This window comes from Podarcis liolepis (genome assembly GCF_965112155.1).
Source record: "Podarcis liolepis genome assembly, chromosome: Z".
NCBI classification, from domain to species: Eukaryota; Metazoa; Chordata; class Lepidosauria; order Squamata; family Lacertidae; genus Podarcis; species Podarcis liolepis.
The window spans coordinates 37,690,386-37,715,521 of NC_139570.1; the positions used below are offsets into that span (position 1 = coordinate 37,690,386).

General features: G+C 48.6%; 1 protein-coding gene across 2 annotated transcripts in view; it reads right to left on the bottom strand.

Moving 5' to 3' along the window:
- LAMC3 (laminin subunit gamma 3) overlaps positions 1 to 25,136 on the bottom strand; it is a 72,032-nt gene that overhangs the window by 45,179 nt on the left and 1,717 nt on the right. The window contains exons 1-8 of one of the 2 annotated variants that reach the window (XM_083485502.1): positions 10,354 to 11,066; positions 9,812 to 10,020; positions 8,282 to 8,412; positions 7,158 to 7,324; positions 6,649 to 6,837; positions 5,727 to 5,844; positions 4,016 to 4,114; positions 3,273 to 3,409 (exon numbers count right to left, since the gene is read on the bottom strand). In XM_083485502.1, coding sequence (XP_083341628.1) covers positions 3,273 to 3,409; positions 4,016 to 4,114; positions 5,727 to 5,844; positions 6,649 to 6,837; positions 7,158 to 7,324; positions 8,282 to 8,412; positions 9,812 to 9,856 — 886 coding nt within the window. In that variant the 5' untranslated portion in view covers positions 9,857 to 10,020; positions 10,354 to 11,066. Of the gene's footprint in view, positions 1 to 3,272; positions 3,410 to 4,015; positions 4,115 to 5,726; positions 5,845 to 6,648; positions 6,838 to 7,157; positions 7,325 to 8,281; positions 8,413 to 9,811; positions 10,021 to 10,353; positions 11,067 to 11,467; positions 11,773 to 25,136 lie in introns of those variants that run through there. The other variant, XM_083485501.1, reaches the window with a different exon arrangement.

A 25,136-nucleotide genomic window follows, 5' to 3' on the forward strand; every position in this document is an offset into this window, starting at 1 on the left:
ATTTGATTGATGTATACACCGCTTAAGGGACGCGGGTGGCGCTGTGGGTAAAACCTCAGTGCCTAGGACTTGCCGATCGCATGGTCGGCGGTTCAAATCCCTGCAGCGGGGTGAGCACCCGTCTTTCGGTCCCAGCTCCTGCCCACCTAGCAGTTCGAAAGCATGCCTAAGTGCAAGTAGATAAATAGGTAACGCTTTATAGCGGGAAGGTAAACGGCATTTCCGTGTGCTGCGCTGGTGCTGGCTCGCCAGAGCAGCTTTGTCACACTGGCTACGTGACCCAGAAGTGTCTCCGGACAGCGCTGGCCCCCGGCCTCTTAAGTGAGATGGGCGCACAACCCTAGAGTCGGACATGACTGGCCCGTACGGGCAGGGGTACCTTTACCTTTTTTATACACCACTTAATTGTCAATTTGTCTGTGGCAGCCCCATAGCTGTGGAACTCTCTTCCCATAGAGATGCATCTGGCAGCTTATGCAACTTGTGATAAATGATAAGACACACCTCTTTATCCCAGATTTTGACACTTGAGATATATATCTGTAGGATCCACCTTATTTCTGTGACTGTAACTTGTTTTAACTGTTTTTAATATTGTTATAATTGTTGTAACCTGCCCTGGGACCTTAGGGTGAAGAGTGGGTAATAAATTGTAATAATAGTATTAGTATTAGTATTAGTATCAGTAGTAGTAGTAGTAGAAGAAGAAGAAGAAGAAGAAGAAGAAGAAGTACTAATATGGATTCTAAGCAGATTACAAGAATAAAGGTTGCCATATTTTGAAGAGGACACATTTGTCAACTTCTATTTTTAACTATGGATCGCTATGACGACTCTACCCATGAAAAAGAGAACGTTTCCTGGAAAAGGAGGACATTTGGCAACCCTATCAATAAAAAATCCACCAAATAGTAAAGAAATAAACATCTACAATTAAATAAAACACATACACACAAAGACTGTCAGGGCCGGCCCAGGACATTCTGCCACTTGAGGCACAACAGAAAATGCTCCTGACTCCGCCTTCATAGCTTCCCCCACCCGAAGGCAGTGGGGAAGTAAAATGAGACCAGAAAGGAACGAGTGGCAGCAGGCAGTGGTTTGCGGTGTGCTCCCTGGAGGCTGGATCTGCTACCAGAGGCAACTGCACCACCTCACCTCATGGGTAGCCTGGCCTGGCAGACAGTAATAGCATGTTCAGATTATTACGCTAACAGCTACACACAGAATAATTCACACAGGTTTTCCATCGGAGCAGGAGCCCCTTGACCACTGGGCCCTGTGGGTTTTGACAGGTTCTATAATGGGCGTTCCTTGGGATGCTCACCAGAGGGTGATCTTTCACACACAAGAGAGAGGTCTATGAACTTGCTTCAGCGCCATCTTGGATGCTGGATAGCGACTGAGCGAGCTACTTGATAGGTTCACACAGAGTCCAAGCTAGGTTCACACAGAGGCCTTCAGCCAGTGCAGAATAAACCCCTGCTGTGCAAAGGGAGAACAGGAGACAGAAGGCCTCATATGCTCCATTGGGTTTACTTTGGGTCACCAGCTGTGTACTCGCCCACATGTCTCTCCACTGGCCAAACAGAAAGCTATAACTCAGCCAGATACAGCTCAGAATTAAATAAATTATGAGTGCTGGGTTTACACAGCTGCTTTTTCCTTTTCTTGAAGTTGCTGAGCCATTGATGCTGTGCCATTGGGGAGGCTTTCACATACAGTGCTACCTTGGTTTACAACCGCTTTGGATTACAACTGTTTTGGATTACAACCACGTCAAACCTGGAAGTGCATGTCCCTTTTTTTTGGATTACAACCCATTTATTATTATTACAACCAATTATTACAACCCATTGGCGAAAGCACGCCTTGGGTTACCACCTGTTTTTGTTTACAACCGGACCTTGGGAATGGATTATGTTTGTAAACCAAGGTACCACTGTACAGTGAGCTATTTGCCTGGTCTCTGGTGCTCTACAGTGCCACCCAAATAATGGCCAGATTTGGGTACTGCAGCTCAACAGTCCAGCCACACTTAGGCAATCTGGGGAGCCAATAGGGGCCTAGCTGGATTTATAGAACAGTTGCTTCAGAGTTGGCGCCTCATGCTGAGCAGCATGCGCAATGGGGCAGCTGCTTTAGAGATTAGTAAGTGAACTGGGATGCAGTGGCAGATATCTGAGCGATTCATAGCAAGACTGACAGGGGTATGTGATTTTCAATTGCTAAAATGCAGCAATTGCAAAATGGTTGCTTCTTCCTGCTCTAGAGCAGGGGTAGCCAATTTGTCCTACGGCTTGTGTGAGATTCCAGCTCCCATCATCCCCAACTAGCATGCCTAATAGCCAGGGATGATGGGAACTATAGTCCAACAACACCTGCAAGGCATCACTTTGGCTATCCCTTAGGTAAGGTTACCAGATTTTTTTCAATGAATCCGGGGACACTTTTCAACTTCCTATTAGATAGATGGATTTTGTCAGGGGACTGATTTGTAAATCCGGGGACTGTCCCTGGGAAACGGGGACGTCTGGCAACCTTACCTAAGGGTTGCCCTACGTCCGGAATTTCCCAGACATAGCCAGAATACTGCAGTCGGAAGCAGTGTCTGGGCGGAAACTGCTGAAATGTCTGGGAAGATCTGGATGTATGGCAACCAGTGTTGGAAGTCTCGGGTTTTTTGTGGATTTCCTTAAAAACAGCTCAAAAATTTCTTCTTTTTTTGAGATTTTGAGCTCAACAATTTTGGGCAAAACTAAAAGAAGCTCAACAACTTTGGCAAATATTGCCATATTTGAAATATGGCAACCCTACATCCCTAGAGAGTCCTATGCCTCACACTGACTCCACCCACAGACAGGAAGGCTGCCTTTTCAAAACTGCCAATCTGTGTTACCCTCATTCACACCTGTCTCAGTAAAAACTTGTAAAAACTAGTAGTGATGTGCAAGTGCTAATGCATACACCACTTTTGGCCTGAGAACTGGGCGGGCTCAGAAGGGGCTTAAGCATGACCACTGCCATGTGTACTGACTTTGAATGCAACCCCTACACAAACTGCCTGTACAGATTTTAATCCTTTAGTTTTCTTCTACAGGTATTTATTTGTTGCTATTTTGCATAAACATGTGATGCCCTTGTGCACTTTACACTACGGACTTCTACTGCTTTAACTGTTTTTCTGTCTCTCCTGGGAGCCCTGGGATATAGTTGGGTTGAATAACGTTGTAGTGTGCAGATATACCCATATAGAAAAGTTCCCCAACTACCTTGGCTGAAGTCAGAGATGATATTGTGAACCTCATACCCCTGGGCCACTGTGCACGCTGTTGAATGGCCATAGCAGAAGCAGCTGGTGCAGCCAGTAGGGTTGTGGAGCTGTAGATTGAAGCTACTAGGTTGGCACCTGGACAAGAAAGAGCATATGTCAGTCAGCTTCATGGAGCAGACCAATTTTTATTGACAGTGTATCTTTATCCATGGAAGATAAGGCTACCACCCACAGCGGCTAAATTCTCCCTCCACTGTTGGAGGCAGTATGCCTTTGAACCTCAGTTGCTGGGAATCACAGGTGGGGAGGACGCTCAGGTTGTACTTGTGGGCTTCCCATTGGGATATCTGGTTAGCCACCATGAGAACAGGATACTAGCCAGATGGGGCAGATCTGATCCAGACAGACTCTTCTTGTGTTCTTTGAGAGTCTTGGCTGCTCCCCAGATTCAGGCTCATGACACAGTGCCTGCTTGTTTGTTTGTTTGTTTGTTTTTAAAATCAGGTGCAGAGAAATTTTGGCCCACCAGATGTTACAGAACTAAAACTCCTCTCATCCCTAGCCATTGGCCATGATTGCTGGGGCTGATGGGAGCTGTAGTTCAGCAATATCTGGAGGTGCTTTTATTCTCATCAATAAAAAAGACAGATCCCTCCTCTGAGGAAGTTACAGTCTTATGTTTGCACAGGGCTAGGAACAACAGAGGGAAAGGAAGAGAGGCGGGAGATCAAGATTACTCACCTGTTGCACAGGTACCCTTCTACCTTCTCTTTGCACCTGCAGTGTCCTGTGTTAGGGTCACATGTTCCTACACTGCCAGCTGCATCACAAGCACAAGGCCTGAAAAATGAGGGCAATGACACATACCGGTAAGTTGTGTCACTCAAACGAAGGCTGCAGTACAGCAGCGCCAGTTCCAGCATGTGCGATGTGACCAGAGCAAGGTATCCACATGCATCATGGCTGCTGGGGTGTGTGGCCTGGCCTGGCTGCCTCTTTGCCTGCTCTCTCAGTAAGGGGACTTTCCCAAACAACGTCTGAGAAGTGTTGAAAGAAGGGAACTAGGCGAGGCAGCCAACCCTGCAACAAGAAAGCGTTGCTGCCCGCTAGGGATGGACAAATGTGTCAGTTTTGGTTTCTCCCTCCCCCCCCATCTTAAATTCAGTTATCCACAATTCTGCAGCAATTATAGGTTTTATATCTTCCTATATACCGTATTTTTCGCCCTATAGGACACACTTTTTCTCCTTCAAAAATGAAGGGGAAATCTGGGTGCGTCCTATGGGGCAAATGCAGGCTTTCACTGAAGCTTGGAGAGCGAGAGGGGTCAGTGCACACCGACCCCTCTGGCTCTCCAGGCTTCAGGAACACATCCGCAGCCTAGGCAGCCCTGCGGGAGTTCCCGCAGGGATTTCTAGGCTGCGGATAGCAGCCTGCCGCCCGGTGCGAGGGGTGCCCTAAAGCAGAGCGCCCCTCGCGCTGGGCAGACATCCGCAGCGTGGGGAGCCCTGCGGGAGTTCCCGCAGGGCTCCCCACACTGCGGATAGCAGCCTGCCACCCAGTGCGCAGGGCGCCCTGAAGCAAAGTGCCCCGTGCGCCAGGCAGACATCGGCCAGCCCCACAAGCTCGGGGGACAGCAAGGAGGTGCAGCGCCGCCATCCCGCTGTTCCTCGACCTGGTTCAGTTTCCCCAACCTGGTTTTTTTTTTGGGGGGGAAATAAAGGGGGGGAAATTCCTTTATTTCCCCCCAAAAAAACTAGGTGCATCCTATGGGATGGAGCGTCCTATGGGACGAAAAATACGGTACATAAAAATGTAAGATTATCATTACATAATCCCCATCAGAGGATTCATAATTGCATGGAGAGGGAAGGCGCAGTTTTAGGGGGTCAATGTGGGTGGAATGGCAGGAGGGCTGGTGACAGGAGTGAACAAGGGCACAGCCCCTAGTATATGTAAAAACAGTCAAGAAATTTGTTAGCATCTTGTGTGAATTCCTCCTAATAAACACACTTTTATATGCAGTGTAGATTAACATGCATTTTTGCAAGCAATTTCTTCTAATGTAGTGCACTTTGTATGTTATTTTGCCCCAGTAAATGCATTTTTATGTGCATATTTTCCTAATACATGCACTTTGGTTAGAGAATCAAATCAAAACACTCTGAGAAGTTAATTTTGAAAGGTAGCCATGTTTCGCTTTGTGTATTGATTTGAGAAGTGCACCTTCCCACTGAAATGCAAACAAAATTGAATTTCTTCACCATTCCTAGCATCAGCTCAGAAGAATGGGAACAGGTGGAGAGGAGTATGCTGAAGAGTGACAATGGCTTGGGGCCCAGGAGGAATCCCAGCTTTTACCACCTGAAGTGGCCACCTCACTTTGCCTAAGGGTAGAGCTAGTCCTGCCCCTGCCACAGTTCCAGGGGGATACTATTCCTCCTCCTCTCACCTGCACCCGCCTTCACTGAGGGAATGGAATCCATCTCGGCAACGCTCACACTTCCAGCCTGTCACCGTTGCTTTGCATTCACAGGCCCCTGAGCTGTCACACTGGGGATTCAAGGAACCTGGGAAGATATAAAGTGTCAACAAAGGAACTGAGGAATCTGATTTATACTGAGTCAGACCATTGGCTCCATATAGCTCAGGATTATCTACATTGACTGGCAGTAGCTCTCCATTGTGGTGTAGTGGTTAAGAGCGGCAGACTCGTAATCTGGTGAACCGGGTTCGCGTCTCCGCTCCTCCACCTGCAGCTGCTGGGTGACCTTGGGCCAGTCACACTTCTCTGAAGTCTCTCAGCCTCACTCACCTCACAGAGTGTTTGTTGTGGGGGAGGAAGGGAAAGGAGAATGTTAGCCGCTTTGAGACTCCTTAAGGGGAATGAAAGGCAGGGTATCAAGTCCAAACTACTACTACTACTACTACTACTCTTCTTCTTCTTCTTCTTCTTCTTCTTCTTCTTCTTCTTCTTCTTCTTCTTCTTCTTCTTCCAGGGTTTCAGGCAAGGGCATTTCCAGCCCCACCTGCAGATGCCAGGGAGGAAGCTGGGGAGAGCAGCTGATTGCTAAACCACTCTGAGAATTTTAGCTCTGTGAGGGGAATGGTGGGTTTCCTAACAACTCTCACCTCCCTGAACAAAGGATACTTGGGGGGGGGGGGAGGGGAGAGCCATGGCTGTTTAAAGTGGCATAATAATATGTGGGTGGAGTCTCTGTTGTGAACAATCTTGTATTAAAAACTCTCTCTCTCTCTCACCCTCTCTCTATATATATTCATGTGCTACCAGTCAAAGAAGATAGCTAGGAGTTTTATGTCACTTCTCCCTTCCTGCCGCCCTACCCTTCATACTGCCTCCCCAATCTGCCTACCTGCTGGGTTGCAGCTGCAGGGCTGGCATGCCGCCTGGGTATCCCAGCGGTAGAAATTCTGGCGGCAGCGCTCACAGTGCGGGCCGTCCGTGTTGTCCTGGCAATTTCGGCAGTGGCCACCGTGCCCAGTGCGTCGGTATAACTCCCAGTCATAAAAGCACTCGTCTGATCGGCCGCTACAGTTGCATGCTGGGCACAAAAAACCCCAAACAAACACAAGATTGTTTTGCCAAAACGTATTGTCTTAACTTTTATTGCCTTGGGGGCAGAGACTTCTCTGTTTTATTTTTGCTTACGGTATCCTGATTGCACTGTAGATTAATAATAATAATAATAATAATAATAATAATAATAATAATGGGTGCTCTCCAACATACTCAAGAGTTGACCCACTGAAATAAATTTTCCGAGGGGGAAAGGAACCCGGAACTATAGGTGGTCCTTCTGCTCTGAGGCTATTTTTTATGCTGGAAATGACCACAGTTGCCAGACTCCAACATGCCACTTACGGAGACACTCGTTGGCAGCCTCAGCGGTGCCCCGTGCCCACGGGCGGTCCTGATAAAACGGCTGGCACAACTCGCAGTCTACCCCAGTGGTGTTGTGCTGGCAGAGGCAAACCAACTGATCCTCTTCATTTGGGATGCATTCACTAGCATGGCCATTACACTTGCACCTAGGAGAGACCCAAACATGGACAACTGACCCTTTCAGTATTATTCACCTCTTCAGTTAGGAACTTCTCCAAAGCAGGGTAGGCTATTTAAAATAAAAACAAACCCAACAACATTCTCTGCACTCCAGACCCCTCGTCTGTCCTGAATGTGCCTTTGCTGAAAATGAGGAAAATACATTCTTCTCCTCAAGGGAACACATATGCTAAGCAAAGTTTGAGAGATAGAACACAAATCAAGTCCATAGCACCCTTCACCTCTTTTATCCAGGGCTTATCCCTGACCCCTAATCCCAGGACTCGCTGTGCTTGGAGTCTCTGAGGGTGGCCTGTTCAGAAGAAAACAAATCCCAGCTGCTTGGGAGAAAGACTCAAGACAGATAAAGCCAGTGTGGTCCTTGCTGTGCTTTCATAAGACCACCCTCACCCTCCCATCCTCCTTTTTCTCTAGTGTGTTTTCTTAACACTGCAGCGGAAATGGGCAGAAAGAAAACCAGGAACGGGGGAGGTAGAATGGGGAAACATTTGGGACCATGATTTCCCCACCCCTATTTATCCCTCCCTCCACCCAAAGGACACATGTTTTGCTTCTTTAATCAGCAATCCTTATCCGGCCTCACTTGAAACACTGTCTGAACTACAGTAAAGCATGATTTGCATGCAGAAGGTCCCAGGTTCAATTCCTGTTATCTCCAGGAAATTGTAAAATAGCCATTTGCTGGGACCCAGGAGAATTTCTTTGATTCCAGATGTGGTGACCCCTCATGCCCAAAAAAGGGTAGTGGTCCTTGGGTTAGGATTTTACACTTGAGCCTTAAGAAGCGGGGATTCATAAGACAGCAGGAAGTCATGATTTAAGGTTGGCAACACTTTCTTTTTTCCCAGGTGAGAGCAATCACCCCTTCCCAATAAAAAAACTACCCTTTATGATTGTCCTTTTCTTCTTTCCGCCCACCTTACCTGCCCCCTACGGAGAAGTCTGAGATGGCATAGTAGTAAGACTGCAGCACCTTGGGATCCTTGAAGATGTCATCCCCAAAGGTATTTAGCCGGTCCAAAGAAATCTTCAAATCCGTCCCGGTCACCCACTCCTACAGAATTACACAGGATCAGTATTGACAATCCACTGGGACCGAAATGTATGCTTTTTTCCTATAAAAAATAGGTGTTGGTACTCACCATGAAGTTGTTACAGTAAGTGCCACACTTTTTTTTAACAACAACAACAACAACAACAACAACAACAACAACGTGCCGGTACTGCGTACCCTTAAGTACCTCCTAGGGGGGAAAGTACTGACCAAAATGAATGTTTGCAAAGGCTCAGATTCTAAGAGAAGAGGAGGAGCCTGGGACTTTGAAGGGTGGATACAAGAACAGCAGATTGTTTTTGAAATATACTCTGAGTCCTGTAGTGATTTCATGCTCTTTATTGCAGCTTGTAAAACAGTGATTCAATTGCCCCCCAAACCTCAGGTTTTTATATACATTATTTACACAGTGAGTCCTGTCTGATTGGCTGATTCTGCTTCCCTCCTGGAGCCTGATTGGTCTTTTCCTGCAGGCCAATCTGTTGTTGCATTCTAGGATCTTTCTTGCCTATTGTTCTAGGATTCAAGCTTAGTACATAACAGTTTTTGTTTGTTACTATTTTATATATTTTTGCGTTTTTATATTGTAAACTTCCCTGTGATCCTTGGATTAAGAAATGAATTATAGTAAGTGAGAAAGTAAGGAAATAGTAGGGGTGCAGGACATCTGATTGGTGAAGAGCAGAAGGGCAGAGGCTTTTTAGAGTTCAAAGGCCACATTCCTACATGGGTTATATTTCTTGAACAAACCATTTAGAAGGTGTCAGTGGCTGTCAGTTCCATTCTGGATTCAGGGAGGCGGCCATGTTGGTCTGACGCAGTCAAAATAAATAAATAAATAAATAAATTGTCCAGTAGCACCTTAGAGACCAACTACTGGACTGACTATTTGTTTGTTTGTTTGTTTGTTTGTTTGTTTGTTTATTTCAGTTCCATTCTGCTTAGTCTCAGCACTCACCAGGGAGGACAGGGACAAAACTAGAATGGGCTGGCTTTGCTTGCCATTGGCTCTCTGGCTCCACCTACTGTTGGTCTCTCTGCCTTCCACCCTACCAGTCCCAATGGACTGTACCCCAGAGGTACAGTCTTTTTCAGTCCACAGCACCCGTGACCAATTACATTCTTTCTGTGACACCCCTGAGGGACTTATGAGCCCAGTTATGTCACCCCTTGCCTGCAGAGCCAGCAACCCCTCACCCCTTTTCAAACACTTTCCCTTGTGGACTGTTCCCTCAGCCTCCTCTCTCCCCTCTTCTTGGGAGTCCCCTGGACAGCTGCTACCCCTCCTGTACCCAAAAGAGGTGCCTCCTCACATTGCCCCACCGGGGCCTGGGGCAAGGATGCCCCCAGCCTTAGTGGCCCAACAGAGACTGGCCAAAGGTGAATGTGAGGCCAGTACCTTGGGAGACAGCAATGGCGGCAGCAGGCACTGCCAGGCCTGCATGGCAGAAAGGCTCCCCTTCAGCACCAAGCACTCAGCTCCCAGGCAGGCCTTGCACACAGCAAACACTTGCTTGCTTGCTTGCTTACTCCAAGGTCACCTTAGCTCCTGGCAACCAGTACCCCCTGGCCAGCCCCAGAGGTACTATTTGCCAGGGGAGTGTGTGGCTGGGTGTTATGTACTGAGTTGAATAGGATCCAAACTGCAGCAGCCTGATTGGTCCTAGAACAATAGGATCCAAATTGCAGCAGTCTGATTGGTCCTAGAACAATGCAGCAGTATGATTGGTTGGCAGGAACCACCCATCATGCTCCAGATATAAGTGAATCCACAACCTGATTGGCTTACAGTAGAATTCCAGAATTAACCAATCATGTGCAGCCCATTGTGTAAATAATGTATATAAAGCAGATACTTTGAGGGGATTTCTTCATTCCTCCTCACCACTATGAGCTGAATAAAGAGCATGAAATCACTTTGTGACTCTGAGTATATTTCACTGGGGATGAAACAAACAGCTGTGAAAGTCTTTGGGAGACAGAGATGTGAGAGGACATTGGGGCGGGGGGGGGGGGGGGGGAGAGGAACAGAGGCCTGTGTTGCTCACGGCAACTGAGCATTCTTCAAGGCACCCAGGTTGCCATGGCACACTGACTGAAAACAACTGCTGTGGCCAACTGAAACCAACGGACTTCCTAGGTGCAGGGCCAGCCTGGGGCTGACTGAGGCAGCCACTTCAGGCAGCAGAACCTAAAGTGGGCCTAAAGTGGCAGTAGCAGGTTCTGGCAAGGTCTCTCAAGATCTCACCAAAATCTCGCAATAACTCCTGTGTACCGCAAAATCTTGCTGGAAACCACCATCACACTGCGGACACTGCTGCCTGACCAAGGTAAGGGAGGTTTGTGGGGAGCTGCACTGGTAGGCCAGCACCTTCCTGTTTTGCCTCACCCTGCCTGCATGGATGGGGTGAGGTTAAACTGAAACACAGTTCCAAGATTGGGGAACCTGTGGCCTTCCAGATGCCAGGCCCCTCCAGGCTGGTCTTTTATTGCAGGCAAATTCTGCAACATGTTCTTCACAAAATCATAGTGCCTTTCTGGTGGATTTATTCTACAGTGGTACCTCGGGTTAAGAACTTAATTCGTTCTGGAGGTCTGTTCTTAACCTGAAACTGTTCTTAACCTGAGGTATTGTAGCCTTTTCAGGCCTTTTCGACGGGTGGGAAGAACATTGTGCCTGGGGGAGGGAAGTGGGAGTGAGAAAGTAATTTTGAAAAGTCTTGAGGCTTGAGGCCTGCCTGGTTGGGGTGTGTGTGTGTGACTATACAAGTTTTAGGGTATCCTAACCTGTCCTCTCCTCCTTCAGTGCCACTTTAGCTAATGGGGCCTCCCACTGCCACCGCACCGCTGCCACCCAATTTCTGTTCTCATCCTGAAGCAAAGTTCTTAACCCGAGGTACTATTTCTGGGTTAGCAGAGTCTGTAACCTGAAGCGACTGTAACCTGAAGCGTCTGTAACCTGAGGTACCACTGTAGTTTGTTCTGCAGTGTTTCCTGATGATACTACCAGGCCATTGTCCTTGTGTTAAGGGACCACCCACCCAGAGATTTGTACCTGGAGAATGGGACTCTGGTCAAAGCTGTAGGCACTAGGCCGGCCTTCAAGTGTGGAGAAGGCCACATTTCCCCCACTCAGTGGGGAAATGTCGCTGAACTCGTCTGTACAGAGCGCCACCCGCTCATCTTGGCCAGGCCGCAAGAACTGTCCTTCTGGCTTCCTGTATGTCTTCTCACACGAGGCGCTGTAATACTGGTAAGGGATCCAGGGGCTGTTAGAATGGCTCCGCTTATAGATGGCAAAGCTCTCTGGGCGGCTGGTGTGAAATTTCAACCTCACGTAGGTGATTTCATAAGATTTTCCTAAAAGGGAAGAAAATAAAGAAGGGTCAAGTATTCTTAAGTGCTCCACTTTAATCACTCTTATCTTCGGATGGGCTCTTTTTGTTAAAGTGATAAATTCTCCTCATCCCTAGGGGAGATTTGTTATTTGGCCAGTCATCATCCTGTCCCTGAACAGAGAACACTCCATGCTACAACCTTTTTGTTGATGTGCCCTATTGTCTCTTCTAAAAAAAAAAATTACCTTGCTTATAAACATTCTGCTCACTCCTTTCCTGGAAAACCTATCAGCTGGGGATAGGAGAATCTGTCAATTTCAGTTTCTTGTTTTTCCAGTCTTAAACTCATTTCTCCACATTTCCACATCATTTTGTGAATTTTTTTTTTTTTAACAATTCCCCATGAAAATTCACCAGCATCTTAGGGAGAAAATTTCCTAATACACTTGTCTGTATACAATTTTGCCTAATGTACACACTTTTGCAATAAATTTCCCTTAAAATAATGCATTTTAAAAATATATTTTTACTAACCTATGCATTTTCCTGCACACATGACCACCACTTACGGTTTTTTGTGTCTGTAACTTGGTTTGAGAACTGCAATGCAAGATTTTGAGCATTTTGAAGGATGGCTGAGTTACGGTTAGTACAAATTATGGCCAGTTTGCCTTTAACTGTGAACTGAATCAATTTTCTCCAGCATCCCTATGTCTCGGCAGGACCATCTAGTGTTCTTGGAATAAAACACAGAGAGTTCCACTTTCCCCGCTATCTCTTGGATCTAAATGTGAATGTTTATTTCTTCTTCTCCTTCTTCTGCCCTAAATCAACAAGCAAAGGTCTTTCATCCACAGAAAGCATGGTGGCGCAGTGGCATCAAGGCTGTTCCGTGCCAGCAAAAGATGGAAAAAGCAGCTGGAACGGATTAAATCATTAAGGGCCATAATGCAGTTATAGCAATCAGTGGGTTTAAAACAACAAAAACAAAAAATAGTTACACCCTTGCCCGCATCAGTTCATCTGCTGAGGAAACTCAGAACTTCCCAGAGGATTCTTTGGCATGTTGTAGAATGCTTGTTCCTGTTAATGTGGGGTACTGCTGGCTGGGCTTCAGAGGTCTTACTGTCACCTCATGTGAATTGACTTTATGTTCTGGGTATCAAAACCCAATCCATCTTCACAGGGAACTCTAGGAATTGTAGCTTTGAGAGGAGTAGCGTTCTTCTAACAACTCTCACCACACAGAACAAGCTACAGTTCCCAGGAATATTTGGTGGGTGGGAGGAAGCCATGGCTGTTTAAAGCAGGGGTCAGCAAACTTTTTCAGTGGTGGGCCAGTCTGCTGTCCCTCAGACCTTGTGGGGGGCCGCACTATATTTTTTTGGGGGGGGGGGATGAACCAATTCCGATGCCCCACAAATAACCCAGAGATGCATTTTAAATAAAAGCACACATTCTACTCATGTAAAAACATGCTGATTCCAGGACCGTCCACGGGCCGGATTTAGAAGGCGATTGGGCCGGATTCGGCCCGGGCCTTAGTTTGCCAACCCATAGTTTAAAGCAAGGGTCAGCAAACTTGTTATGTACTGAGTTGAATAGGATCCAGACTGCAGCAGTCTGATTGGTCCTAGAACAATAGGATCCAAAATGCAGCAGTCTGATTGGTCCTAGAACAATAGGATTCAGAATGCAGCAGTCTGATTGGTCCTAGAACAATGCAGCAGTATGATTGGTTGGCAGGAACCACCCAATCCTGCTCCAGATAGAAGTGAATCCACAACCTGATTGGCTTACAGTAGAATTCCGGAATTAGCCAATCATGTGCAGCCCATTGTGTAAATAATGTATATAAAGCAGATACTGTGAGGGGACTTCCATTCATTCCTCCTCACCACTATGAGCTGAATAAAGAGCATGAAATCACTTTGCGACTCTGAGTATATTTCACTGGCGACGAAGGTGGGATCCCACTGAACTGACTGCCACACACAGCACCGCAGCACTGCCACCTGCCGCACCGCTGCCTCACACCGTGTATCCAGGCTTCAGCTCCGGGACACAAGGAACTCAGAATGGCAGCCAACAGCAGCTTCTCGCCATTCAACCCAGCATCAGGAGACTGGGAAGCGTACGCCTCCCGTTTCACCTTCCTCCTAGAAGCCAAAGGGGTCACCGACGAAGAAGACGCCAAGAAGAGGGCGATATTCTTCAGCGTCTGCGGAGAGGAGACGTTTGAAATCGCCCGGGCTCTCCTTGCGCCTGAAGACGTCGCTACTGTTCCATACAAAACAATAATGGAACAGCTGAAGGGGCATTTTTTGCCGCAGCCCTCAGTGGTGGCTCGTCGAAATGCCTTCTACGCAAAGTGGCAAGCCCCTGGGCAAACCATAACTGGGTTTGTGACCTCTCTCCGCCAAGCCCCCCAGTTCTGCAACTTCTCAGAGCTGGAGAACATGCTTCGTGGCCGCCTCGTCGGTGGCCTGAAGGATGAGAAGCTGCAACGACGCCTCTACGCTAAGAAGGACCTAACATTCCAGGTCGCTCTGGAGGAGGCCCTGGCAACGGAAGCTGCTGAGAGGTCGACGCAAGAGGAACGGCCGAGCCTGCCATCCCAACCGAGGGTGCACCACGAAGACATCACCGACGACTCAGGCTCCGACAGGGAGGAGGTGCACCGAGTACAGCAGCGCACTCAAGCAGCGCACAGACCACAGCTGCCTCAACGAGAAGAAGGAAACTGCGCAAGCTGCAGGGAGAGTCACGAGAGGAGGACCTGCCGTTTCCGCAACGCAGAGTGCAGGCAGTGCAGAAAATCGGGACACATCGCCCGGGTGTGTCGGGCTCGGCCCACCCGACACCAGGCATCAGATGACCAATCCAAGAGCCCCAGGTCCCGGGGCCCAACGCACCAAGGCAACTCGACGGAGCTCACGGACTGCCAGGTATACCAGTTGCCCCACCCCAACGTAAAGAAAATTTATGTAGAGGTACAGATAGAGGGGGCCCCATGCCACATGGAGCTTGACACGGGTTCAACTCTATCCATAATCTCGGCAAGGACCTTAAGGAAACTGTGTCCTACTGGGGGTCCCAAACTCAGGCCGGCCCCATTCACGCTACGGGACTTCCAGAAACGTAAGGTCCCCACAATGGGGGTGGGGACCTTCAGGGTGCAATACCGAGGGCGGACGCGGCAACTGGACTTGCTTGTGGTCAAGGGCCCCTACATTAGCTTACTGGGATTGGCATGGTTTGGACCACTGGGGCTAGCTGTCACCGGGGTGAACCACACTAGCTTACAAGTGGACGTGGACACCATATGCAAGGAATTTCCAGGGGTTTTCGATGGGAAATTGGGACAATATACGGGCCCCCCCATTGCGCTACAGCTTGACCCCACAGTACAACTGGTCAGGCTCAAGGCCCGCCGGGTCCCGTTCGCCTTGAAACCCCATATAGACAAGGAATTGGACCGACTCGTGGAGCAAGGAGTGCTGGAGCCGGTGCCTAATGCCCCGCGGGAAACCCCAATCGTCACACCCGTCAAGCCTAATGGTTCGGTCTGCATCTGCGCAGACTACAAATGTACCATAAACAAGGCCCTCACAGCCCACGCATACCCAGTGCCAGTGGTCAGCCATGTCCTTGCCACCCTGGCAGGGTCGAAAATTTTTGGCAAGCTGGACTTGGCCCAAGCATATCAACAGCTGCCAGTAGATGAGGCCACAGCAAAGGCACAGACAATTGTGACGCACAGAGGAGCGTTCAGGGTAAAGCGGCTGCAATTCGGAGTCAGCGTGGCACCAGGCATATTCCAGAATCTAATCGACTCTCTCCTTAAAGGGATTCCTGGCGTCACCCCCTTCTTTGATGATGCGTTGATTGCCGGGCCCACACCAGAGGAGTTTGAGGACTCCGCACCGTTCTGCACCGTTTCCAGATGGCGGGTCTCAAGGTGAAGCGGGAAAAATGTCTACTAGGAGTGCCTCAGGTGGACTTTCTGGGATTTATGGTGGACGCAGAAGGGGTCCACCTGACTGGGGACAAGGTACGGGCCATTTGTGATGCCACAGCGCCCAAGAGCAAGACTGAACTTCAAGCCTTCTTGGGACTATTGAACTTCTACCATTCCTTCCCCACAAGGCGGCGGTAGCGGAGCCCCTACACAGACTCCTGGACAAGCGGGCCCCTTGGGTGTGGGGCCAGCGCCAGGAGGCCGCATTCCAGGCAGTCAAGGACTTGCTTGTCTCAAACTCGGTCTTGGCACACTTCGACGAGAGGCTGCCGGTGGTGCTAGCATGCGACGCCTCACCCTATGGCATTAGCGCTGTCCTGGGGCACCAACTCCCAGATGGAAGAGAGGTACCGGTGGCGTACTTTTCCCAGACACTCAACGCAACCGAGTGGAACTACTCGCAAATCGACGAGGGTCTGGCAATCGTGAAGGGAGTAAAAAAAATTCCATGATTTCTTGTACGGGCGGCCCTTCACCGTGGTGACTGACCACAAGCCGTTGCTTGGCTTGTTTGCCCCCGAAAAGCAGACCCCCCAAGTGCTGTCTCCTCGCGTCCTTAGGTGGTCAATTTTCCTTGCCAGCTACCAGTATGCACTGATTCACCGACTTGGGAAGGCGATGGGCCATGCGGACGCCCTCAGCAGGCTACCACTACCGGAAACAGGCCCTGACCCAGCACCTGCACAAGAGGTTATGAGCCTGGAGCTGCTTCCCAACCACCCCATTCAGGCACAAGAAGTTGCACACCATTCCAAGAAAGATAGGGTCATCTCCCGGGTCCTGGACTGGGTGTCGAGGGGATGGCCCAGCAGCAGCCCTGGGCCAGAATTCGCCGGCTACACAACCCACAAACATGAACTGTCGGCCCACAAGGGGTGCCTGTTATGGGGAAGCAGAGTCATTGTTCCCCAGCCCCTCCGCAAAAGGGTCCTCACAGCCCTACACGAGACACATCCAGGGGTAGTAAGAATGAAGGCCCTTGCCAGGAGTTATGTGTGGTGGCCGGGGATCGATGGAGAGATAGAGGCCTGGGTCAAACACTGCCAGGCCTGCCAAGAATCCCACCCAGATCCCCCAAGGACCCCAGTCCAGTCCTGTGAGTCCGCCCGAGCACCATGGTCACGCCTGCATGTGGATTTCGCTGGCCCCTTTCAGGGGAATACATTCTTCATAGTGGTGGACTCCTACACCAAATGGCTGGAAGTCGCACTGGTACCGTCCACTTCCACATCCTCAGCCATCTGGGTACTACGCAGGCTGTTTGCAACCCATGGGCTCCCTGACACTCTCGTCTCAGACAACGGGACTGCATTTACGTCAGGAGAATTCCAAACCTTCACAGTGCAGAACGCCATCCACCACATCCGTTCGGCGCCATTCCACCCTGCCACCAATGGCCAAGCAGAACGCATGGTGTGGACCACCAAGGACACCCTTCGCCGCATGACGCAAGGGGATTGGGAGTAACGCCTTGCCACATTCCTTCTAGCACAGCACAGCACCCCCAGCTCAACGACTGGCTGGAGCCCTGCTGAACAACTACTGGGTCGGCGCCTTGCAATCAGATTGGACCGCCTTCACCCCGATAGAGCTCAGGATGAGGTAGTGGTGGGGGAAGGCAGGAACCCCCGGACCTTCGAGGCCCAGGACCCAGTGTACGCAAAGAATTTTGGGGCAGGCCCAGCATGGGTACCTGCCACAGTCACCAGGGTCACTGGCCCAGTGGCGTACGAGGTGCTAGCGGATGGGGGGCAATGCTGGCGCTGCCACTGCGACCAGATACGGCGACGATTCCCAGGAGAAACCCAGGAGGAGGACAGGTCAGAGGAGTCCCAAGGGAACAGCAGGGCAGTGAGGCCCATAGAGCAGGAGGGGCCAGCAGGAGAGGCAGAATCAGTAAATACAGAGAGGACCCGTGAGGCCGAAAGAACACCGGAACCAGAACCACGACTGAGCGAGCCGGTTGCACCAGACCAAACAGCCCCATCACAGCCAGCATCCTTGGAACACGAGCCAGAACCTGGAGCCCGGACCAGGGAACACCCCAGGCCGCAACGCACATGTAGGCCGCCGGCATACCTTGAGGACTATGAATGCAACCTCCCGGGCAGGACTGGAACTTAGAGGGGAGGGGTGTTATGTACTGAGTTGAATAGGATCCAAACTGCAGCAGTCTGATTGGTCCTAGAACAATAGGAGACAAAATGCAGCAGTCTGATTGGTCCTAGAACAATAGGATTCAGAATGCAGCAGTCTGATTGGTCCTAGAACAATGCAGCAGTATGATTGGTTGGCAGGAACCACCCAATCCTGCTCCAGATAGAAGTGAATCCACAACCTGATTGGCTTACAGTAGAATTCCGGAATTAGCCAATCATGTGCAGCCCATTGTGTAAATAATGTATATAAAGCAGATACTGTGAGGGGACTTCCATTCATTCCTCCTCACCACTATGAGCTGAATAAAGAGCATGAAATCACTTTGTGACTCTGAGTATATTTCAAAACTTTTTCAGCAGGGGGTCGGCCCACTGTCCCTCAGACCTTGGGGGGGGCAGCGGACTATATTTTTGGGGGAAAGTATGAACGAATTCTTATGCCCCACAAATAACCCAGAGATGCATTTTAAATACAGTGCTACCTCGGGCTATGTACTTAATTCGTTCCGGAGGTCCGTTCTTAACCTGAAACTGTTCTTAACCTGAAGCACCACTTTAGCTAATGGGGCCTCCTGCTGCCGCCACGCCCCCGGAGCACGATTTCTGTTCTCATCCTGAAGCAAAGTTCTTAACCCGAGGTACTATTTCCAGGTTAGCAGAGTCTGTAACCTGAAGCATATGTAACCTGAAGTGTATGTAATCCAAGGTACCACTGTAAAAGCAAACATTCTACTCATGTAAAAACACCAGGCAGGCCCCACAAATAGCCCAGAGATGCATTTTAAATAAAAGGATACATTCTACTCATGTAAAAACACGCTGATTCCCGGACTGTCTGTGGACCGGATTTAGAAGGCGATTGGGCCAGGATCCGGCCCCCAGGCCTTAGTTTGCCTACCCATGGTTTAAAGTGATACTATAGTGCTTTAAATGTATAGTGCAGAGTGGGGCCTTATTCTTTCAGTGGAAAATATTTGGTGGGAAGTATGTAGTGCCTGGAGTGCCTGGCTTGCTCTGGTCCATGGGGTCATGAAGAGTCGGACATGACTAAACGACTAAACAACGACATATAGCGGCAGGTGAAAGGCCAAAGCCACCGACGCCAGGTTTCAGCTCAACCACTAATTCCTTTCATTCCTACTGTTGGTTCACGGGGACCTCTAAGTTGCCCTGCTACCTATCCACTTCACTTTTCCTTTCAGGGACAGACATTTCCCCCTCTAAGTTTCAGTGACCTTTCAAGTGACTGCGTCAGAGCCTGAGGGTGCTGCACAGTGACGCCAGCCTGCCGAAAATAGTCCTCAAGAATTAGATCAACATGTGCACTGCTAGCCATTTTTGGGGTTGGAAAGAAGGTGACACAGTGTCTGTTTCCCCTTGTGGTGAGCAAAAACAGGATTTCTCAGTTCCTTCATCCAGCGTTCATAGTTTATTTTTTTTTAATAAAAAGACAACAACCACCAAATCTTTTGTCAGCCGCAAGGGAAAGAATGCAACCAGTGAAGAGCCACTTCCCCGCTGCAAAATTATTTGCGATGAAAAAAGACGGCACAATCAGCTAGCCTCATTTGAGACCCTAATGAATCCAAAATGTTGAGAAAAGGCAATTATTCTGGGACTAAGGGGTGGGGGAAACAAACACTTAATTGCACCCATATGAAAAATGTCTGTGAAGGAGCTGGGACAATGCAAGAACCTTGCAGGCATGTGTTGAGTTATCCAACAGCTACTGCAAGGGTAGACGTCAGCATCTGTCATTGATTAGCAAGTAAAAGATGAGATTTTGAATCCACCAACAGACTTTCTGTGCCCCTCACTTGGGCAGGGTAGGGGATTGGCAAGTAACCCTGGAACAGATGAGGGGGAGATGTCTGTTGTAGGCGTTTCTGCGTCAAAAACAATGAGCAATTGAAAGCTCTTGTGAGTGCTAAGGAGTGAGTTTTTTTCTGGAGATACTGAAGGGTATGCAGTACCAGTACCTCTTTTTCTAGAAGAAAAACACCGGTGCTAAGCATTAAGTCACTGAGGAAGTGATCCCACTGCCCTACTACACTGTTCTTTCAGTTGGCCCATGCACAACTGAAGATGCACAATCAGACCTGCTTGATGGATTCCTGATCCACTCATGCAGTGGAATTGTGTCTCTGCATGAGTCAATTTTCTGAGCCCAACAAGAACAGTGACTCATGCAGAAAAAGAAGCAGGTGGTCCTCAAAACTGCACTGATTTTAACCACAGATTTCAAAACAGAACTGATTGGAAGGAGTTTGTTGGGATTTCTGAGCAACAAGGCTGCTATTAGTATTTAAAACAAACATTGTGTCCCCACCCCTTAGCATCTAGTATTTAGACGTACTCTGCTTCCAAAGTTTGATCCTTAGCTCTCATGGTTAACAGCTGAATTTTGAAATAGATCTAGGGGACCACAGTATGTTAGTGAATGGTGGAAATTAATTAACGGTAGTATTTAGATAATATTTGGAACATTAAAGGGAAGACCCCAATCTCTGCTGAGAGGTACACACAATTACAGCGGGTTTCAGGCTCTCATCTAGGGTTGTGTTTCTGTTGAGAATCAAGATGTGGAGGAGGTTGTAGTGTCTATAAGAAATATGGCTTAATTACAGGCAAGTTCCCATTTACACATGCACTGTTTGCATGTGACTGTGCACATATGCTGTGCCAGAATTCTGGAAGTGAATCCTGTAATTGCACCCTGAAGGGTCCTTTTGGCTCATGAAGAGACTTTCTCCAGAGCCCAAAGAGGACGTACTCTTAGGGTGCTGGGGAGGGTCTCTTCAGGAGCTAGTGGCACAGCAGGGCTTTGCTGAGACCTCCTACCTAACAGCTGATGTCGGGGGTAGAGCAATAGCAACTGCAAGCCATTGGCTTGTCCTCTGTGGGCTCTGGGATGGGTCTTCTCGGGAGCCAGGAGGACTCTCCAGGTGCTCCCCATTTTATGCGATTTCACGTATGCATACGGAGGTTCAGAACGTAACCCCCACATAAATACCCATATTTACAGCTGAGTTTAGATGAAGGAGGTGCAGATCTTACAGCATTGCCATCTCACAGCACAGTCTGCCTCCTCTCTTATTTTCCTTCCCAAACCTTTCTCCGCCCCAGTAACCACAGACCCAAGGTGTTCTCAGGGATGGGCCATCAACACTTCTTGTCAACTGCCTCTATCCTGGGTGAGGCCCTGACCTGGAAAAAGAGCTTAGCCTGTATTTTTCCACTGGCCTGGAATCTCCCCTTCAATACTCCAAATATTATCTAAATACTACTGTTTATTAATGACAATATATTAATGATTCCTTCGGAAGAAGGTAAGGATTTTTTGCTGGTCTGGATCGCGCCATCGAATTCAGCATCCTCGTTGTATCAGTGGTCCACAGATGACTCTGAGAAGCCTATTAGCAGGGGATAGATGTGCCGGCTTTCCTTTGTGGAGGCGGTAGTGTGTTTGGGTGAGTTTTCAACATCCTGTTTAAAAATAGCAATGGTATTTACTTTGCCACTGTTAGACTCAACTGCAATTTGCTCCGGTTGCTGGAAAATGTGTTGTTCTTCAGCTAAGACAATGTGTACTTCTCCCACCTCCAACAGAGCCTGTGGGAATTGCAATCTCTCATAGATTGCCTACAGTCCTACACTAAGATGTTGCCAGGCTGTAACTCCTATCATCCCTCACCATTGACCATGTTGATGGGAGCTCATGGGAGTTGGAAGCAAGCAACACTCAGAGGGCCACAGGTTCCTCCAGGGCAAGCCCAAACAATTTGCTGCTACAATTCCCTGAGTGGTTTAACAGTCAATCCCTTTTCACAGGGAAATTCTAACTCTGTGAGGGGAACAGGGTCACCTTAAGATTCTCAGCACTTTTAACAAACTATAGCTCACGTAATCTTTTTGGGGAAGCTGTTTCTGCTTAAAGCGGTATCATAGTGCTTTAAATGTATGGTGTAAATGTGGCCTCTGGGAACAGATTTTCTGTGAGGGAGGAGTAACAGAAACAAATGACAACCAAGTTCTGCTTCAGTGGACACCAGCTTGTTCCTAGTACAGTGGTACCTCTAGATATGAACGGGATCCGTTCCGGAGCCCCGTTCGCATCTAGAAGCAAATGTAACTAGTGACGGCACGTCTGCACACATGCGTGTTGCTTTTTGCCGCTTCTGCGCATGCGCGTGATGTCATTTTGAGCGTCTGCGCGTGCGCAAGCGGCGAAACCCGGAAGTAACGCGCTCCGTTACTTCCGGGTTGCCACGGAGCGCAACTCAAACACACTCAACTTGAAGCATATTCAACCCGAGGTATGACTATAGTCACATTCCTGTCCCCGTCCTCCCATGTCATGTCTAAGGGCTTTTAGAGAAGCTGTCTCTAAAACACATATTGTCTTTTCCTTGAAACACAGTACTGGGTCAAGCGGGGGAAAGTCTGGTTTAACAGAGGTGTCAGAGACTGAAGCTAGGCCAGCTCCTTTCATCCTAAGTAGAATGGCCAGTCCAAACATCCTGTCAATTTGTAACAGATGTGGGCGCATTCACAGGGGGTTGGGAAAGGAGTGACCTCTTTCAGAAGCAGACTGTTCCAAACTCTCTTGGCCTGAAGGGCCTCTCTTCTCTTGGGACTCGATGGCCATCGCTTGAACCTCCAACCCTCCACCCACCCCCTCCAGTTTTGCCATCTGGGAAGGGCAACAGTACAGCCCCCCCAAACATAGACCATGCTAAATAGACACACACATAAAATTTTGTCCTCAGAGATTCAGGCTAGAGCAGTTACTGCTTATTTGTTTAGCAGTCATCAGAGATCATTCCATAATTGCAATGGAGCCAAGATTTGGGAGGGCAACAGGATATAAGGATATAATGAAATTGCTCAAAGCTAGCGAGGCACCAAGATGGTATGTGTGTTGCTATTGCTATAGTTACCCAATATATAGTAACTATACAGTCATCCCCCCACTTATGTGGGAGTTATAATTAGGGTTACCAGACGTCTCTGTTTCCCGGGGACAGTCCCCAGATTTGTGAATAAGTCCCTGGAAAATTCCATCCCTGGAATGTCCCCAGATTTCATCAAATGTCCCCGGGAAACGCAGCAGCGGCAGTCTCAGCAGCCCAGAGCAGTTTCCGTGCGCCGTTCTGGTTCGCCAGAAACGGCTTAGTCATGCTGGCCACATGACCCAGAAGCTGTATACCGGCTCCCTTGGCCAGTAAAGCGAGATGAGTGCCGCAACCCCAGAGCTGGCCATGACTGGACCTAATGGTCAGGGCTCCTTTTACCTTTATCTTTACACCTGAGTTTAGATTAAGGGGGGTGCAGATCTTACAGCATCGTCATCTCTAGAGACATTTGTCCTTCATAGCAGCCCAGCACTGCAGACAGAGCCATCCTAAGCACCACCCCTTTATTCTTGCTCCCCAGCCGGTCCTAATAGCTGATGGCCTCCTGCTCCTGGATGGTGTTCTCTCTTTTTTCTTCTTCACCTTCCCAGAATACATAGCCAATTGCAACACCTCCTGTCAGCTCCCTCCACCCTTCTTCTATATTCTTGTATGGCATTAGGGCAAGGATAAGAGGGTGGTTAGGGACGCTGGTGGCGCTGTGGGTTAAACCACAGAGCCTAGGGCTTGCCGATCAGAAGGTCGGCGGTTCGAATCCCCGCGACGGGGTGAGCTCCCATTGCTCGGTCCCTGCTCCTGCCAACGTAGCAGTTTGAAAGCACGTCAAAGTGCAAGTAGATAAATAGGTACCGCTCCAGTGGGAAGGTAAACGGCGTTTCCGTACGCTGCTCTGGTTTGCCAGAAGCGCCTTAGTCATGCCAGCCACATGACCCAGAAGCTGTATGCCTCCGGCTCCCTCGGCCAATAAAGCGAGATGAGCGCCCCAACCCCAGAGTCAGCCACGACTGGTCCTAATGGTCAGGGGTCCCTTTACCTTTAAGAGGGTGGTCTTCTCATCTCGGCAGTTCAGGACCTCAATACACACTGCCCAGGCTTGCACCCCAGGGAGGTCACTTCGGTGCTTCTAACACAGCCATTTGACTTCATCCCTGGAGGTACACTGCATTGTCTCTCGAGACAGATGGATGCCAACTGCTATTCAGGCCCCTCCCCATTACCTTTGCAACCCCTGTTTTGTGCAGACCCAGACACCTTTGATGTGTGGATGCCTGGCCCTGGTTTCATAATGGTTTACATTCAACCAGCCCAGCCAAACTAGTTTGCTTAGGCTAAACCCAGGAATTTCCATGTGTGGCACTTTTCAGGGGAATTGCTGCAGCGGTTATCTTCCCTTCAATATGCCCAATATTCATTTATTGCTAACATTCACTAACAAATTCTAGTATCCCAGAAATAGCAATATATACAAGTCAGTTAATATTGGGAAAGGTGGTAAGACCTTAGCACAGTAATAGGGAACCTGTGGACCTCCAGATGCTACTGGACTTTAGTGTCCGTCATCCCTGACTGTTGGCCATGCTGTCTGGGGCTGATGGGAGCTGGAGTCTAGTGATGTGTGGCGGGAGGGCAGCACAGGTTCTCCATCTCCATCTTAGCAGAGAGGAATTATTATTTTGTCAGAGATAAGCCATTAGCTCAGTATATAACAATGGGTTTCTATTTGATTGATTATTGCTATTTTTCAAGCTTTTTCACTAGAATTCTTTTGGACCACACACATTTTTTTTAGCTCTTTTTTATTTGTAGGCCACCTTGAGTCCCTGTCAGGGAATAAACTGGTATATAAATTAACAACAGCAGCAGCAACAGCTATTCTTTTATGGAGCACTTCAGTTGCAGCAACAACAACAACAACAACAACAACAACAACAACAACAATTATTTTAAGAAGCACTTCAATTGCTTGCTAATTTTTCAGGCTGACTATTGTCCACTGTCACAGGTGGAAGCAATATGCCTCTGGATTTGAACTGAATTTATTACGGTCCCAGACCAGACACACATACCGTACTAAACAAATCAGAAACACAATAAAATTCAGTTTAAGTTAACAATAAATATAACAATAAACAAAACAGTTATGGCAGCAGTTAAAATATGGTTTAGGTCTTAATCTCTACAATATTATCTATAGTTTACTTCTAAGACCTTATTGTATAATGTCTCTGAATCGTAAGTGCTGGGAATCGCTAGGGAAAATAGTGTTCTGGCTGCAGGCTTCCCAGAGACG